An 18,194-nucleotide genomic window follows, 5' to 3' on the forward strand; every position below is an offset into this window, starting at 1 on the left:
TCCAAATCACTGTAAATTAAATTAGATCTTCACATATTTCAGCTGTTCCCTACTCTCCTCAGAGCACCATTAACTGTTTGGAGTATCCAAGCTATGACCAAAACCACGGAAGTACTGTGAAATACAGACTGATATCCAAACCACTCCATAGGTGAAGTGGAGATTCAATGCCAAAAATAAGTTTGGAATTTACTAAGTGCCTTTAAGAAAAGTAGCTTGAACATTTAAGCCCGCAGATTGGTTAAAATTATGGGGCCTCTGGAAAAGGGAGGCATGTACATATTATATAATACTTACCTAACATCAAAAAAAAATGGGAGTGAGAGACAAAGAGGGACAGAGAGAGACATAGACAGGAACAGAGAGGGTGAATGGTCTTTTCACTGCTGAACATTTGGATCAGAATTACATGGTATATTGTGGGGGAGTGGTCATATGTTTTCTTGGCAAATATCTATACGTATATTCAAGTTCTGAGCGCTATACCAGTAGTTTTTTTTTTTTAAGTTTTCCCATTACCTTTTTTTTCCCCCCCAAATACAAGCTTGGACAGACTCAAGGCAGCAAATACTTCTTCCTCAGTTTAAGATTTGACAATTTAAGAGGAAAAAGCTCATTCATCATCTTTTCCTTTTAGAGACCATAAATTATTGGCTCATATACCATGTGGCTTGGATTCTAGGAAAAGTCAGTGTAAACAAACCCAAGTTACAATGCGTGGAGTAAGAGAGTGAGTCATAAACAAAACATAGACATATGCTCTCATATAAATAAGGGCCTGGATCATCAGCTTCCCAAAGTCTGCTTCCCATTAATTACACAACAAAATGAACTTTCCATATGTAAAGCCCAAATCACTTAACTCTGGCATCACGCATGAGACAAAGACCAGGACTGTGACTATTTAGGCACTAACAAACCTGGATTTCAAAATAAAGGAAAGTCCTCTCAAAATACCTCCAGGTATTGGAGGGCAGGAAAATTCCTTGGAAGAGTGTTTTTGAGCATCGAAACTATACCCAGCCACCCAGGAACTCTGCATGAGGCTGGCCTGCATCCCCTGCTGAACTGAAAGGTAATATGAGGCTTACTCTCTTTTGTTCTGAGCTCTGTCATCTTTATGGGGCAAGCCGTGGGTCCAGGCCACACAGGGTGTTCAGACATCGCTGGGATCAATGAACAGCTGAAATTCCCTCATTAGTACCTTCTCTCTGTCTTTTGAAACTGCTCATTGGTAGCAGAAATGCGTGTTTCCTCATTATTGCATGAAGGCTATCTGGTCTTCTTTAGTTTAACGATGGATCAAAGACACACGCAAAAATTGCTGGGGAAGAGGATTCAACAGGTGGACATTCTGAGAGGCGGAGGCAGCCGAGTTCCCTCCTTGTGTTCCTTTCCAAAAGCAGACCTCGTAAAACAAACTAACAGAGTGAATTACAAAGGACATTTAAACAACAGATGTCACATTTTAGGAGTCCTGGGTGGGGATGGGGAGGTGAGAACAAGGGCTTTCATTCTTTGCTAGGGGCGGGGTGTGCTGGGTTTTTGATCATTCATTTACTCGACATTTACTTTGGTAACATCCACTTTGTATCACACCATGGACTCTGAGGGCGAGACTACACCAGGTAGCGTCCCTGCAGCCCTATGAGACTGAGGGAAAGGGGAAGAAACAATCATTTTTGGAGCACCCACAGCGGGCTGCAGTCTTTCACGTTTCCTCAGCTGATTGTGATCACAACTGCACAAGGACATTACTACCTCTGTTGTACAGAGATGAGAATGGGAACCTCCAAGGTTGAATGGCTTTCCCCAAGGCACACATGTTAGAAGTGATGGACTCGGGATTCAAGCGAGGGCTGCTCTATTTCAAAGCCAGTTCCGTACCATATTTCCTTAAGGAAGCAAAGACGACGGGGAGCTAGAGAGAGTAAGAAAGCTTGGGTTTCCCTGTTACTTTTCTACTATTGACGGCATGAGAGTGCCAAATTTCCTCTCAATTTCACAATCTCAAAGGCCTCTTCCGACCTCTGAATTCCATAGTAAAATAACATAAGATGTTACTACCGACCACTCGTGCTACTTCTGCTAGATGGGGTGTCCCTGCACATTGTTTTGATCCTGTTACTCTGTCCAGTCCAAATGCCTTTGATGGCTCCTCCTAGGGGGCCAGGCTGCCAGGATAATGAGTGAAGTTGGTCAGGACCCTGAAGGAAGATGGGGGGGAAGGAGAAGAATGAGAAACAAAAGAGAATATGGCCCATTTAATGGGGTGGATATTATTCTGTATCAGTCAATTGTTGCCAGGTAGGAATCTGAGCCCAGAGTCATCAGGTAGTCTGAGTTTCAAAAAGCCAAAACTCTTGATTATTAGGTAAGTCTTCTGATGTTGACAAATTAATTTTTTTAAGAATGTATAACCCCCTGTCAAAGTACAACTGCAGATAGCTATTGACTCATGGTTGCTGTTTTGCCATCATTGCCTCTCACAAGGGTCACTGTGCCTCATTCTAGAATTTCAGGGACTCCATAATCTGACACCAAACCTCTCTTGCATCCTCACTGCTCATCATCTCCACATATACTCCTACCTCAGAGATGCTGTAAATCTGCCCCATCTGCTTGTCTGCTTATTTAATTCAATCCATCCCCAGAAAGCTCTTTCAGCTCTTCTCTTCCCGGATCATTTTACCATGTCCCTCGAGCTCCCTAGTACCATTTGGTTGGAAATTAATAACTTGTCAATTGCTCAATTATATCTCTGTTAGCATCTGAGATTGTTCTTCAATTTATTCACTTGTTACTATTATTTGGTCATCTCATGTTTTGGAGTCAGGCCTTTCCAAATAGCGTGAAAGTACCCCAGGGCAGGGGCTGATCTTATACTTGTAGGTATCAGAGTGGCAGGTACGTAAAAATTATTTGACAATTGTAACAAAGCCTTATAGAAGTTCCAGTAAGATGAACTTGATAGAGCATTTAATACCCGCACTGGTAGGGGTGGGGGGGCTTTGACTGTGCTCTGAGATAGGAGTATTTGGAGCAGGGTGTGAGGATAAAACTTCCAAAGATAGTTAATGGATGTTATGATCTGAGTCATAACATGACTAAATTATGACTTAACATGATTAAATCATGACACAGCATGACTTCATTCTTGACATGAGAGGGGCCATGACACAGTGATATATTGTTTTGAATATGTGCTTGGTGTTTTCGTCTGCTATTTCTTTCTCACCACTGCCTAAAAGGCAGAAATTACTTTTTCTTTTTCAGTGATGGGGAAACTGAGACTCAGAAGTCTCAGGAAGACTCAGCGACTTACCTACAGGAATGATTAAGTCCTGCAAGGCTATGCCATAACCCTGGCCCTTGAATTCCTACTCCATTTTCCACTATATATCTGTGGTGTGGCCAGAAAGAGTCCAGATTTCCTAATTCCCTTCAGGTAAGATTTGTACTCCAGTTCAGCTGTCTGGGCTCAATTTCCTCATCACCGTCTGCCATGAAGAGGTTGGCAGAGGGCCCTTCGAGGCTGGTCTAACCCAATCTTGTCGGGTCGACTCCAGTTTAAGCAACAAGAGAAGGAGATGCCCTGGGAGGATGCAGTGGGATTATTTCAGTGGCTCCCAGAGGTAGAATGTCTGTTTGTCTCTCTGTCACGTCTGTCTCATAATCCTTACTCTGCTTTCCCTCACTGCCTCCTTTCTCCCTATCCCTCTCCCTCTGTCTCTTTGTTGTAGACTGACTACAGCCTGCCTGGGCCACTAAAGATCATTCTTAATGACAGTCATTACACAGTTCTTCCACGTTCCCTGAGGCCATTTCCACAGCAATGAGCAGGAAAGACCTTGCCTCCTTTCTCAACAGCTGGGCACACTATGCCAACTTCATTGGAACCAAGAAGTTTTTCAAAAACTCTCCATTAATTACAGGAAACCCAAAGCACGGTCTCCCCCTTCTCATGAACACAGTTGCTTTCAGTGGCCACTAAATTATCTCACCACCATTAAACCAACAATCTAATTAGACCTGTGGAAACGGAAAGAGCCAGAGAATGAGGCAGGCACAGCACTTTCATCTCAAAACTGATCATAAAATATTTGTGCCCTTTCGTTCCTGGCCACATAAAATCTCCCCCTTGAAGAAGTTTCTTTTCATTCTCTCCGATTTATAAAGAGGAGCTTGAATATTTGATATAAAATGAGTATCTTAATAGAAATCACTTCACATAGGGGAGGTTTTCTTTGTCGCATTTCGCCGAGCGTGGAGTCCTCATTACAGTAATCGCACCTGACTCCCCCTGCGTGTGACGTCTCATAGCCAAACCTCCCACTGGGCTTCGGTGGAGGTGGGAATGACACCATCACCGGGAAGAAGAGAAAATGTACTATTATCATTACTCTATTTTTAAGAGGGTCTGACTGTGGCAAGAGGTGGTTGGGAGCATAATCTGTACGAAGCATACAGAGAAGATAAATTGAGTTAAATTCCTCACAGACACAGCACTTTTCAAACCTGTTATTATACCTTCTGTTTTTCCTAAAATCTCACCTCTGGAGGAAAAAAAAAGTTAAGTCCAGACATGTTTATTGAGTATTTGCTACGCACCCAGCACCGTGCAAGGTTCTTGACACCCAAATATGATTACAGGTTGCTTAATAGCCTGGCTTTTGCTTCTCTTATTTTCATCCCTTAGAACACAAGGTTCTGGGAATTTATGAGAGACCCGATACTCATCAAAGGGGACAAAACCGAAACAGGAAATATGATTGCTGCTCTTGGGAAACCAGTACTCTGGTCACAGTGCAAGACACTTATATATAAAGTAATTAAATTACAGCCTAGCTTTCATTGAGTGGCTCATCCCCCAAACACCATAAAAGAGCTGAGTGAGGGGACATGCGGGGTACAGGCTCCTCTTCTCTGAAGAAGCACATACTCTTGTACTGAACAGGCTGTGCCATATAGGCTGACACTTCACCTTGAAAATAATCTCCCCCCGAGAATATCCCAGTGGATTAGCCAGGAACTGGTCGGCATCACTGAACACAAGACTCTGGAGGCCCCAGAGGTCCCTTTCAGTAGCTGCTTCTGCTGAACATTCTTAGGGTGGTTTGCTGTTTCTGGTACTGATACGGAAAATAAAGGCAAATCACTGCCTCTCGACTCAAATGAATATAAGGCTAAAGTATGTGTTTTCATGCACCAGACGGTTTTACGCAGCAAACAGTTGTTGTTTAGTTCATTTTGTCTAATATTCAATGATTATCTATTGTTTGCCCACCTGGGCGCCAGGTACTGGGGGTTTTAAAGTTGAATAAGATCCGACAAGAGGGGAGGGGACGGTCCATTGCGGGACACAGGCATGAGCACAGACACCGTATTAAATGTAGGGATCAGTCACCAATGGACTTCCAACAGGGAGCCCTGGAGACAGAGCATGAGGCATCCAACTTGGCCATGGGGTGGTTCTCCAAGTGGCTTTGAGGGAAGGCTTCTTAGAGTTGAAGGCACCCTGCCGAGTCTTGAAGGATGATCATGAATTAGCCATCTATGTGGCTTGAAGGGTGGATGAGGAACATTCCAGCATGGAAATCTGATGATGGCAACAATAATAGCAAACGCAGCAGTGGCTACAACAGCGCTCATTTGCTAACCTCTTGCTATGCGCCAGGCACTCTGCTAAGATTTTCACAAGGACTATCTCATTTAGTCCTCGCCATGATTCTCTACCCTAGGTAATATGCTTTCCCCCATTTTATAGATGTGAGCACTGAGGACTGAGATCAGCCAGCTCTCAGTGTGGACTATCTGAAGCAAGAACACCTGCGTTCAAGTAGAGCAGTGCATGGCCCGTGTGTGGGGTGAAGAAGAATGGGCCAAAACTTAGAAATGAGGCCAATAGAAGGTTGCGTGTCTTTTCGGATTCCCAGAGTCATCGTTTTACAGGGCTGCCCCAGGATTCATTATCTAGGGAAATGTACCTTTGTTGGATTTGCTACCCACTACTGATTACGGGCCCAGACTCTGCCAGGTAATATGTTAACTTGAAGATTTTTGCTCCGAAAATATGCAAATGATTTCTGACTGGTAGAAAAGATAAGCCCAGAGGTTATGATTTTATTGCCCATTAGGACATTAACTGAGCAATCTCGCTTGATGTTCTTTCTCCAATGCTTACATTCCTATAACGTCCTGCCCCTCTAATTCTTCTTTGGATCAGCTTTATCCTTGTTAAAGAGTTGAATGAATTTTTGACATGAGTTTTTAGGGTTTTTTTTTTTTTAATTACACTCTGACAGTGGAATTCCAAAGGAGTCTGGTGCTGGTTAACATTTCCAAGGAGATGTGGCTGGAGCAGAAGGCAGGGGCTAGATTCTGGAGTGTTTGGTGCTTCTCTGGGATGTTTATAGCTGTGGCCATGGGGACAGCTCAGCTGTCCACTAATGAAATCAGAAAAGAGCTTATTTCCTCCTTTTGGGGCAAAAAGAAAAAGAATTTTTGGAAGTTTTACAGAAGGCCTTTGCTGTGATGAGATCTTCAGGGAAGCACAGAAGCTTCCAACCCTACTGAGTCTCTTCATGGCCCAGAGCCAAGGGGAGGGGGGCTTTTCCATAAGCCCCACATTCAGGAGAGCTCTCTAGGCAAACAGTCATTCTGTGTTGCTTCCACCTGGGTCCATAGGCAGCACTTTTCAGGCAAGCTGAATAATTCATTTTTAAAATAAAGCTTTAGGGGCGCCTGGGTGGCTCAGTCGGTTAAGCGTCTGCCTTCAGCTCAGGTCATGATCCTGGAGTCCTGGGATCAAGCCGTGCATCGGGCTTCCTGCTCAGCAGAGAGCCTGCTTCTGCCCCTGCCCCTCACCCCGCTCGTGCTCTCTCTCTCTCTCTCACATAAATAAATAAAATCTTTAAAAATGAAATAAAATAAAGCTTTATTTTCCCTAGGACTTTTCTGGAAGTTTTCTACTGTATATTTTAAGTGATTAATCTGGCCTTGCAGGAATTTATTTTATAATTTGAAGACTTCTTCAATTTGTATATTTATAGCCCTTGGATGTTCCAAATCCTACTAACTTGTACATTTATTTGCTCTATTTCAGTTTAAAAGACAAGACTTTTGGCTGAATTGATATGCTATTTTGGTTAGGAGCATCAGATGATTTCACATAGGCACAAAGAAAATAAAATAAATAATTTTACAATTCTCATTGAAAAAGAATTCATTGCTTTTTGCATCTGAATATGATTTCATTATTCTGGGCCCCTCTCCATGGATGGAAGTTGGTTAGTTGAAAAATCAGGCATGCTAGAATATGGGGGCCAGAAGCAATTTTCATGATTATTTTGCTCCAGCTACTAGGATACTGGATTTCCTTCTAAATCCATTAAAATTAAGAATGTATTCTTTTATTTGTGAAGGTAATTTTTCAAGTTTAAGGTTTTGCATCTTGATTACAGGTATATGTCCGTTCCAATGGTGCTGATAGTTTGGTTAATTATTAAATGGTTTGCCTAAGACCAGTCTCTGCCTTCAGAAGCAAAATGTCTAAGCATTTAATATACTTGTGAAATTTATTTGTTTTTTTGTCCTTTATTTTGTACTTTATTTTATTATCACTATTATTTTTTAAGTTTTTATTTAAATTCCAGTTAGTTAACATACAGTGTAAGAAGAGTTTCAGGTGTACAATTTAGCGATTCAACACTTGCATACAACACCCCATGCTCATCACAGCAGGTGCCCTCCTTCATCCCCCTCACCTATTTTACCCCTCCTTCTACCCAGTATTTCCACTTACTCATAGGCTCTGGTAGTTTTAAACAAGGCCAATCATACAGGTTTAGAGAATAATGGCTTAGCCTTCGAACGAAACAAACCATGAGCTGTGCCCACCAGCCTCCCGCTGTTCTCTCTACTGGGCCACACCCTGAGCAGTTGAGATTTGATCAGTGATAGCAACCCTGATACATGTTTTTTTCTCCTTGGATTTAAGATGAAAGGCTATTGAGGGTGTGTGTGTGTGTGTGTGTGTGTGTGTGTGTGTGTGTTCCAACTAGGCTTTCAGGTGCAGGACTGTAGAGATTCTGTTTTCTTGGCGTTTTACTGAATTCCTACAGAATTTTTAATCTATTTACTAATGTAGTTTCATCTGAAATACAGAGGTGGGGGGACGTTTCGGTAGTGAAATCACAAATTCTCTCCACATTGCATGACCTTCCTGAGAAGTTAGGTCAATATGTAGGAGAGCAGAAAAATTAGCCTGACTTATTCAGGTATGGATTATCTGATATGGTTATTAAATCATGACTGGGACAGCACAATAGAAGTTATTTCAAATTATGCATCACTTTGAACAAACTTTATTGAAGCCTTTACTGCATTAGCCCTAATTACTCACAAGGATGATGCAGTGCTCCCTTGAATCAGACCCTGCACTGTGGCCAGGGACTGTGGCTGATCGATAGCGATTGAGCAGTTTGGTCACGAAGGCTGACCTGCTTGAGCCCCAGTGGCAGCCACGGCCATCCCTCCCTCCCAGTAGCTCACAAACTGACATGTTCTCCGCCTGGCCTCCCTCTCCTGCAGCTCGTCTTCTGCCTCTTCCTTCAAATCAATAACTTTATAATCAGCATGCTTCCCAGACTCCGAGAAGCTAAAAAATTGCCTTAAACAAAACACACACACACACACACACACACACACAACCACCCATCCATCCATCCATCCACCCCCACCCCACACACACTTGAGCTAGAAAAGACATGTTTTTAAACCTCTGACCCACATCCATTTCTCCCATTGTTATAATGTTTATAAAATAAGGTGGGCAATTTTTTTTTTAAACCTAAGATCACCTATTTGAAAAAATACTGTCAGGGCTCTAGACTGATGAATCATTTGGCAAGTATTTACCAACAGCCTACCACATGTCCGTCAAATGTTTTCCATTTGATTGTTAACGTCCAAGATGGAGCATGTTTTTCTCCAATGTCTACCGCCGTGTCTAGCGCTGTATAATCACATAGCTATGGTCTCACCACGATCCACTTCACCCAGTGATTATTTATTGAGCATCTACTACGTGTCAGGGCCGCACTAGATATGTTAGCATTCATTACTTTAAAAGGAAAAGAATTTCTAATTAATTGAATTCCTTCAGTATATTTTGTATCTCAATACATGATTTCTTAAATTACTTTTGCTTTTGAAGACACTTAGTTTTACTCTCTTTTCCTTCCCCCCTACCCCCACTCTGCACTTGTCTGGGTCTTCAAAACCGCTCTGTAAAAATGATGACCTACTGGAAACAGGCTAGAAGTACTTCTAAATTACCTTGCTTATAGTGAAAGATGAAAAAGGGACCCCAAAGAAAACAAAAATGAAGTGAACTGTCTCAGCAGAAATATATATGACTAATGCACAAGCACACAACTGAAAGAAATCAAACCAAGATACTATTTATTAACTTTCTACTGTGTGCTTGCCTGTGGTTAATGCATCAAATGAGGAGTTTCACTCACTATTTCCTAAAAGAAGTAGGAGTCTATAATTAGGGAGAAAGAAATCTGCCTTTGCTAATGTTGGGCTTCTGACAGAGGGAGAATCCACTGGAAACCAGGCAATAAATCAAGAAGTTTGGTTTCCAATCCAATTGCGTGACCTCAGGCAGATCTCTGAATCTTGGAAGCAATCACGTGTGCATTGCGTGTGAAACAGGGTGTTGGACATGAGCCCAGGCTGTGTGACCCTAACTCTCTCAGGTTTGTGGGAAGCCATTTATCTGTGGGGAGCGGAATCTCAGGAAGGTCTGGTCTCCAGCACCTGGGGAGAGCTCTGGCTTGTTTTCTCCCCAAAGTTCTGCTTAGCAGCCTGAGACCCGGAAATGGACCAAATCTGTGCAATTCTCCTGAGGGTCTCATTTTAGCACTGCCAAAAATAAACAGCCCATTCCTGCATCCTGAAACAGGAGAGCTTTGGCTCAGCTCTGATTACCAGAGAGGCAGGTTTAAAAGTTTAATACCCACCTGTTTCTATGCCTGTTTAGCATATTTGTAAATGACTGAGCGCAAATAGAGGAGGCGAGCCCTTGAAAGCATGGGGTCCCAAGAATGCATTCTCTCACTCTGAATGGAAAGAGCCAAGAGGGGAGGAAAATGGGGGGGACCACCTGTCTTTTGCCTCTGGGAAATATCTGGGCTTGGCAAGCAAAGGCATAAATATACAGGCTAATTTCTAAATCCATAAAGGGAGGTCTCCAGAGCTTAACCAAGAAGGTTGCATAAGTAATTATCGGGGTGGATAGTGCAGACTCCAAACCAAATCATTCACTCCAGCCAAGTGATCGCTTCTCAGAGTTCCAGGCTTGGCACCAGCTCCTCATCCAGGACTATGTCCACATCGCTCCCTCTGCCTGGACGCTCTCCTGCAAAGGTGCTCCCATTTGTCAAGTCTCAGAGTAGTTTCTTCCTCACTCACCTATGCCTTTCCCTCTGACCTCTTCCTGTTCTCACTGTAGGCATCATTTACCTGGCATTTCCACCACGAACTTTCACTTCACACCTAGCATGTGAACAGTGGGTAGATTCACGATCCTGTTTGAGAGACTATCCCATTTCTCCTAAGCAAGATTTCCCAAATGGCTGAGAAGAATGGCACTTCCAAGAGATGTTAAGAGCTATTGCAAGAAAAATGGGTTCTGTGGTCAGATAAGATTGTAAAGTTCTGAGTCTGTCCTCCCTGGAGCATCACAGTGCAGACACTGGTCAATTAAAGGCTCTGAAAAGCCCTATGGAAAGGAAGCAGGTATAAAGCAGCATTCCCTAGACTCACTTAACTATGAAAATATCTGTTATCACAAGACACCTACTAATATTTTGCAGAACTCAATTTGGGAAATGTCACTCCAAATATTTCCTTCTGTTATTTCAATCGGGCACATTTTCTAATTACCGGTAATTTCCATGAAGGAGGTAGGGATGATGACAAGTTGAGTTCTTTGCTCAAAGCATCCTGCTCACCGAGAAGATGAGTTTAGAGTGAATATCAGTAATGAGCCTCTTCCTGGGCTTCTAATCATAATAGGCATTTCTAAATACTATAATACGCTGAACAGTTACCAGCGCAGTAAGTCCACACTGTGCCCTCATTCTGCATGCCACGAAGAGAGCAAGAACCTAAACCATGAATTCCACCTCTGAGGTATGTACAATAGAAGTGAATAGAAGACAGTTCTTCTGTAGTCTCTGAGTAGGTAGCAAATACATGGTAGACACTGGGTGCTGCGTGCATTCGGGGGGGAGGCTGGGCCTTCAAGGTCTGTGGGATGTAGACAGGAGTTGAGGAAGGCTGTCCTCAAAGAACAGCATTAAGCCAAGCCCAAGGTCTGCTTTCTTGGCAGGAGGGATAAACATGGTAAAGTGGGGGTTGGTGCAGGCACTGGTGGGAGATTATGTGGGGAGCAGAAGAAGGCAGAGCATCTGGGATGTCTGAAGGAGTTTATATTTTATCAACTGCCAGGGAGGGATCTGGTGACTACTGAGGAATTCCTGACATCATGCGGTAGAATGAATCAAGGCCTCTGAGAAACTCTGATCACTGTCTCCCACCCCCAGTGAGCAAGGGAGCTAATCAAATCCAGTGGCCGAGAGCAAGGGTACTGGACCTGTGTTGGCATCCTGACTGTCCACAGGTTCCTGAGGTGAGTTTCTTGACTCCTGGCTTCCTCTTCTGAACTGCGGACATAGGTATTTATTTCACAGACTTCTTTTATGCGTCACGTGAGATTAACACAGATAAGGCCCTGATGCAGAGATTAATAATTACTAAGGCTTGATAAAAAGCCATTAATACGGTTATCATTCAGTTCCTACTCACGGGCCTTTGCCCCCAGGTCCTGAGCTGATCTTGAAAACTCAGTGTGGAAACACGCTTGGTGTCTATGGGAGGTTGCTAAGCGGAGAACCTATATTCCACAGCACACTCCCTGTGGGCCTTCTCCATGCCCACCTTCATGGGGGTGAACCCAAAGCCTCTGCCCAGTGCTCACCTGCATCAGACGTGGCTGCAGATGCAGCAAGGAGCGATAGCACTGGGCTCGAGGGGATTGCCACGCTGTCAACCGCGGCTGGCTTCTTCCTGGTCATCATGGTGGATGCGGAGCCCTCGTTCTTACTGTGTGGTGCCGTTTGGTCCACTTTTAGGTGGGGACTTGGCATCCCTACAAAAGAACAATCCCAAAGCTTGCAGTTATTTGAAAAGAACAGGAAAACAGACAACAGAAAACCTGAAAGTGAGCTGAGAAAATTGTTAATTCACCTGCCCTCCTTCTGGTAGAACAAGAATGAAATTTTAGAACATTTAAAGAAAAAAAATATTAGCAGCATGACTGGTTTTGGTTTTGTGGCTGAGATCAGTGGTGACGACATTCTAGTTTGGCTGCATGGAAGCAGGGGGACAGGCCCAGTGAAGCAGGACAGGCCAGCAGCTACCCTTTGTCTTCTATGGGTCAAGAAGCCCATCTTCACAGAGGTTGTGCTGTGTGCAGCATGAAGGGGAGAAGGGGACCCCACCCTCCTTGTTGTTGTGAATAACAATGCTTCTCATGTCATCTGGCTGGGGACACGAGACTAAAGGAGAAGGAAAAATTGGATGGCACGGAAGGGCGGGCTTGGGTGTTCTTCATCCATTCACGTCCTAGGTGCTTGGGGAGCGCTAAGGAGTTCAGGATTAGTGTGGGGAGAAGTGAGGGAAGGCTTTCCAGAGCTTATGCTAAAGCAGCAAGGAAGAGGGAAAGGCATTCTCGGTGCCAAGAAGAGCACACACTAAGTTCTGGGTGGGGAATGAAGATGATCCAGACGATAGGCTGGTCTGCCGGAGCAGAAGATGCCTTGTGGGGGCTGGTATGTAATAGCAGTCCCCACGGCCAAGCGAAAGTTGATTTGGGGGCTTTTCAGCCTCTGGTCCTAAGAAGCATCATAAATCATGTCTTTGTGATGCTGAAAAGCACCTCTTGTGAAGTGCCTCTATAAGGGCCTGGAACTATATAACATAGAGCTATCCTGGAACCTTGCTTCCGAGGTTCGAACCCAGGCTCTCTTATTTTTTAGCTGTGTGATCATAAGCAAGTTGCTTACCCTCTCCAAGCTCTGAGATTCCTGAGCTGTACAAACGGGGTGGAACCATATAAGCTCACAGGGGTGGTTGGGAGGATCCCGGAGGCAATTAATGTAAAGTGCTTAGAGCAGTGGCCGGCACAGACTCCCGGACAAGGAAGCGTTTCCTGTTCCTATTACTCTTATTATCACCACTGTCGGTACTGCAGCTGCGGCTTCCTCAGGGCAATGGAAGGCAGCTGGCAAAGCCTCCGTTCTCTTCCCTGACCTGCCCAAGGATTTCTGGGCCCCATCTGCATCCCCAGCTGCAGGAACGTGGCTCTCCAACTCATCCAAGCCCAAGTCCAGAGGCTGGGCGTGTCTGAATCCATGTCAGATGGTCATCCATGCAGAATTTCTTCATTTCTAGGCTACCTACCACTGACAGCAACAACAAATGGGGCTTTATCCCACAGCTCTTGATCCTTGTTTTTGCAACCCAACCACCGTGGGTGATTTAGTCCTCTCCCCGAGTAACGTTACGTTGCCGCCACAGTGAAAGCAGCTCGGGGGGGTCAGTGGCAGCCCCATGAAGTGTGTAGTGCAGAAGATACCAGTTTCTTAATTTTACAGATGAGGGAAACACATTTCTGAGATGTTAAGAGATAACTAACTAAAGTCACACAGCCCTAATGTCAGGGCTGGGAGTCTGCAAGTAGCCAGATGCTAAATCCAGGACCCATGGATCAGCCCGGCCCAGCTGGTCATCTTCTAACACCTGTCCACTGCCCTGGTTGGCCCACAGCATCACACCTGGGTGCACAGGCCCTAGCCTCACACCTGGAAAAAGCACCTGTAAGCATCTAAGGAAGAAAGCCATGTTGACATTTTCATTGATCTACTACTACCTTCCTCCTACTCTCCATCCCACCCTCTGAAACTCCCCCTCTGGTGTTGTGAATAACAATGCCATTTACACTTCTTTGGATTTTCTATTTCATAGCATTTTGACAGTGGAGGTAGACAGACATCAAATTCCGCGACAGAAAGATTGCAAGGCATGACCATCAGTAAGCCAGGAAGGGCAGCAAACGTGGGCAGGATGTCCATTTGTGAAATACGCAGGGGTGACAGGGATGGGCTAGGCGCGCACACATAGCACATGTAACACACATACAGAACCACCCACAAGGAGATCTAGCTGAACAGTTAACAGTGATTATTCTCAGGAAGGAGAGCACAGCAAAGTTTGGTGAGGAAGAGGGAGTTTTTTTACACTTACTCCCTAGCCTTCTTTCTTGTTAATAGTTTCAAAGCCACAAACATATTAAACTTTGTTTCCTTTGAGAAAATAAACAGACTTTGGGGGTAAAATCTAGAAGTCTACCAGAGCACAGGCTTTGGGGTAGAATGCTATGCTTGAACATCTGGCTGCTAACAATCTCATCTGGGGACAGCAGCCCCGGGTCTGACGGAAGTCCTCCCAGTTCGTTCCCCCCACTTGGGTATTTGCCGTGCCACCCGGGGCATGCTCCCATTAAATGGAGGCAGGTGGGCCTTCCATAGCCATAGTGCGCCTCTGGAAGTCCAAGCCGTCCCAGAGTTGGAAAACAGCTCCTCTGGAAAAACCCACTGATACGTCATCCTTGTACCTGTGGACACAGGTTGGGCAGGTCATTCTTTGCGCAAATTATGACAGGCTCAGGGAACAAGCCGCAAACAGGATGAGCAGGAGGATATTTAACTCTCACTTGGGAACAAACTGATTTCAAGTCATTTTCGTTGTACCCATTTTCATGCAAATGTTCACCATCCAAATTAGTCTCAGTCCACATCATTTCATTAAAGTTCATTCGATCATACCTCTATTGGGCATACTTTGCTACTCAAGTGTTTATGTTAAAAGTAATAAAATGACACTTAAAAACTCTATAATTCAAATTGTCACTATTCAAGCTGTCTTGAAAACCCTCGATAATTTAGGATTTTCTAGATTATGGAACTGTTTGTTAGTTGCCATCCAATGAATTTGAAAAGCAATTAGGAAAAAAGAAAAAAAGGAGCCCTGACGTTTTCTCAGACATTTTTGGGTTTTGAAAGGATGATGGAAACAATCCCAGAAATAGCATACATGAAGCAAGTATATTAGATAAGCTTTCAACAAAGACTAATCTAACAGCATTTGGAATCCCCAAAATCTGCCTGAGGGCCAAGGGCTCGGGGTCCTGGGATGGGTGACACCCCCCCCCCCCCCAGGGGAGAGAGCACTGGGCAGGCTGGCCACCAGAAGTCTTCATTTCCCTTTATTCCAGGTGGGAGCTGAGGCTCCATGGACAGGGGCCCAAATGACCGGACATGCGTGAAACAGTTCAGAAGCAAGTTCTCGGAGATGTGGGATGAGGGCGGAGTGCTGGGACATTTGGAACCTTTCTTCTCAGCATGGGCCTGGCTTCCCTCTCTCTGCAGGAGAGAGATGCGTGAAGCTGGAGGTCCACCAGAAAGAACCCCTGGATCATTGAGATGTGTTACTTCAACTAACCCCGGGACCTGAGTAAAGGTGAGCATAGCTTTGATGTGGGAAGGGGTCACTTCCATCTCAGACAGCAGACTGTGTGGAGAACACACATGGCGCCTGCATTCGAAACATCCGTCAACCCCAGCTCAGGACAGACTGTACTGGGGCTCGCATATTTGGAGGCCAGGACGTTTTTAAAGGAGGAAATAACAACGCTAATAACTATGTGGATCCAACATCTGTTCATAATTAAAAGACGGAGCCAAGAGGAAATATTGTTTCAAAGTTAAACCTATAGGAAAACATTCTGCTAATAACCTGTTGACCTCTATTGATACATTTTTAAAAAGTCTTTGAAACTGTGCTGTAGTGCATCGAGGAACAGTCACTCATTTTCAAAGGTAATTTCTCATAGACCACTTATCCCCTCAAACCTCTACCTGCACACCGTGTTTGCATTAGGGACTTGATTTATGGATTCCCAGTCCTCCAATGCAGAAGCTGACTTCCTGTTGCCTTGGTTACTTGGAGCTTGGTTCAAGGTTAAAGTACTCCCAAATCAGAATCAGTGGCAGGCGCTGCATCTAGCGGCCAGGTTATTGACTGCCCCGGGATGGGAAAAGGTCAGAGACCAAAGCACTGTTTACTGCCTTAAGGGTGAGTCAATAGCTTCGATATTTTGATTCTGTTTCTTCCAAAGTAGTAGCTGCTGTTCAATTACTTCTTCCCCGGGTTGTTCAAGGTCACAGGGGTCATGGAGGAAAAGCAGGGTCTTTGGTGGCTGACTTTCCCAGGATCCCTTTAATGAGCTCTGTGACCTTGGATAATAAAAACCAGCCCCACCTTAGAGTAATTTGTATGTTGCTCTAGGTTTATAAAGCTACTTTATCTCATCTTCTTTCTGGGGAAAACAAACAAACAAACAAACAAAAATCTTTGTAGGAGGAGTACTGTATACTCCCCTTTCCGAGATCAGAAAAAGGAGGTTTACAGAGGTCGTGTAACTTATGTAAAATCACACAGTTGGTAAGAAGTGGTAAGAACTAGATCCTGACTCCTTGATGGGTCCTCATGTCACAATTTCTTTAAAAGAGAGGGGCTAATGGAATCATCACTAGGGATCATATGTAATTCATTTTGTAACATCCACTGCAGAGAGCAGTAGATCTAGAAAATGCTATGTCATTAATATAGGCTTGTTGAACATCTTAATTAATTTTTTAATTATACGATTCGCAAATGCAGTTGTTTCCTGGTGACAAAACTTAGTCTGGGATAGTGAGAGAGCCTGAGTGGTTGGGTTCCTCAGTCACCTCCCTGGCCCCCTTCATGCTGCAGAACGCAGGGCTTTGGCACACACTGGGAGGTATACAGAGCAGTCAGTGGCTTTTAATCTTGCAAAGAGCTTTGACATACATTATGCCATTTGCCCCTGCAGCATCTCTGTGGATGACAAAAGGCAGATGGTGAAATTCCAAATACACAGATGAGGAAACTGAGCCACAGAGGACCAGATGATTTCTGAGCCAAACTCACACATCACATGTGCAGAAGAAAGAGTGTGGAAATCCATGCCTGTCGACTCAATTCGATGTCTTTTCTTTCCCTTTTGGGTAAACCAGTAAATGACATATTTTGCACAAGACAAAAAAACTCTTGAAAACTTGATAATAATTCCCATTCTCATAACTAATTGTCGGATTGATCCATTGCTCTTTTTTCTTGTTTGCAAATGAACTTCACTCATGGCACATAGGGGGATATATGTTATGGGAGAACGTGAATCAAGCACTAGATGATACCTTTAGAATTTGGGAAACAATATTTTTCTGTGCCAAAGTGAATAAAAATGTTATTTTTGTTGCATCATTGTATTCATTAATTCAACAAGTATTTATTGAATGTTTACTGGTACCAGGGACACAGCATTTGTCAAAACCATTGAAGTCCCTGTTTTCTAAGAATTGCATTCTAATAAACTTGGCATAGCACAAAGGCAGCTGTTACTTTTTATAAGGACACAGAAAGATCTTAAGGTGTTTTTTAATAGTATCTGAGGGATAGAGCTCCAAGGACCCAGCTCTCAGCAAAGGGAGGGCACCACTGTGAACATTAGAAAAAGACCTGGCTTCCTGTGTGCACATGCATCTCCATTGCTCCAGGTCCAGAGGGAGGAGCATGGGATGGATTTCAACCCCACCTCCCCCTTGAGTCCAGTGCTGTGGACAGCAAACAGCCTGTTCAATCATAGTGACTCTCTCAACATGTGTTTTGTGTCAAGTAAGTTTTACTTCGTTCTAGGACCTTGTGAGGTGAAATTCAGGCAAAGTTACTCTTGAACAGAATGCTATTCAGTGAGCCTAGAGTTAATCATTTTATTTTATTTTTTTTTAAAGATTTTATTTATTTATTTGACAGAGAGAGACACAGCGAGAGAGGGAACACAAGCAGGGGGAGCGGGAGAGGGAGAAGCAGGCTTCCCGCCCAGCAGGGAGCCCGATGTGGGGCTCGATCCCAGGAGCCTGGGATCATGACCTGAGCCGAAGGCAGACGCTTAACCGACTGAGCCACCCAGGTGCCCC

The 18,194-nt window shown here is 44.2% G+C and overlaps 1 protein-coding gene across 5 annotated transcripts in view; it reads right to left on the reverse strand.

The window, feature by feature from the left end:
• SETBP1 (SET binding protein 1) overlaps nucleotides 1-18,194 on the reverse strand; it is a 359,343-nt gene that overhangs the window by 16,097 nt on the left and 325,052 nt on the right. For 4 of the 5 annotated variants that reach the window (XM_081801326.1, XM_081801329.1, XM_081801327.1 and 1 more), the window contains one exon: nucleotides 12,053-12,223. The exons of the other annotated variant lie outside the window; for it this stretch is intronic. In XM_081801326.1, the coding sequence (XP_081657452.1) occupies nucleotides 12,053-12,223 (171 nt within the window). The remainder of the gene's footprint in view (nucleotides 1-12,052; nucleotides 12,224-18,194) is intronic. 5 annotated transcript variants of the gene reach the window in all.

Source organism: Leptonychotes weddellii, chromosome 13 (genome assembly GCF_054177405.1).
Source record: "Leptonychotes weddellii isolate Sample4059 chromosome 13, ASM5417740v2, whole genome shotgun sequence".
In the NCBI taxonomy this organism is placed as follows: domain Eukaryota; kingdom Metazoa; phylum Chordata; class Mammalia; order Carnivora; family Phocidae; genus Leptonychotes; species Leptonychotes weddellii.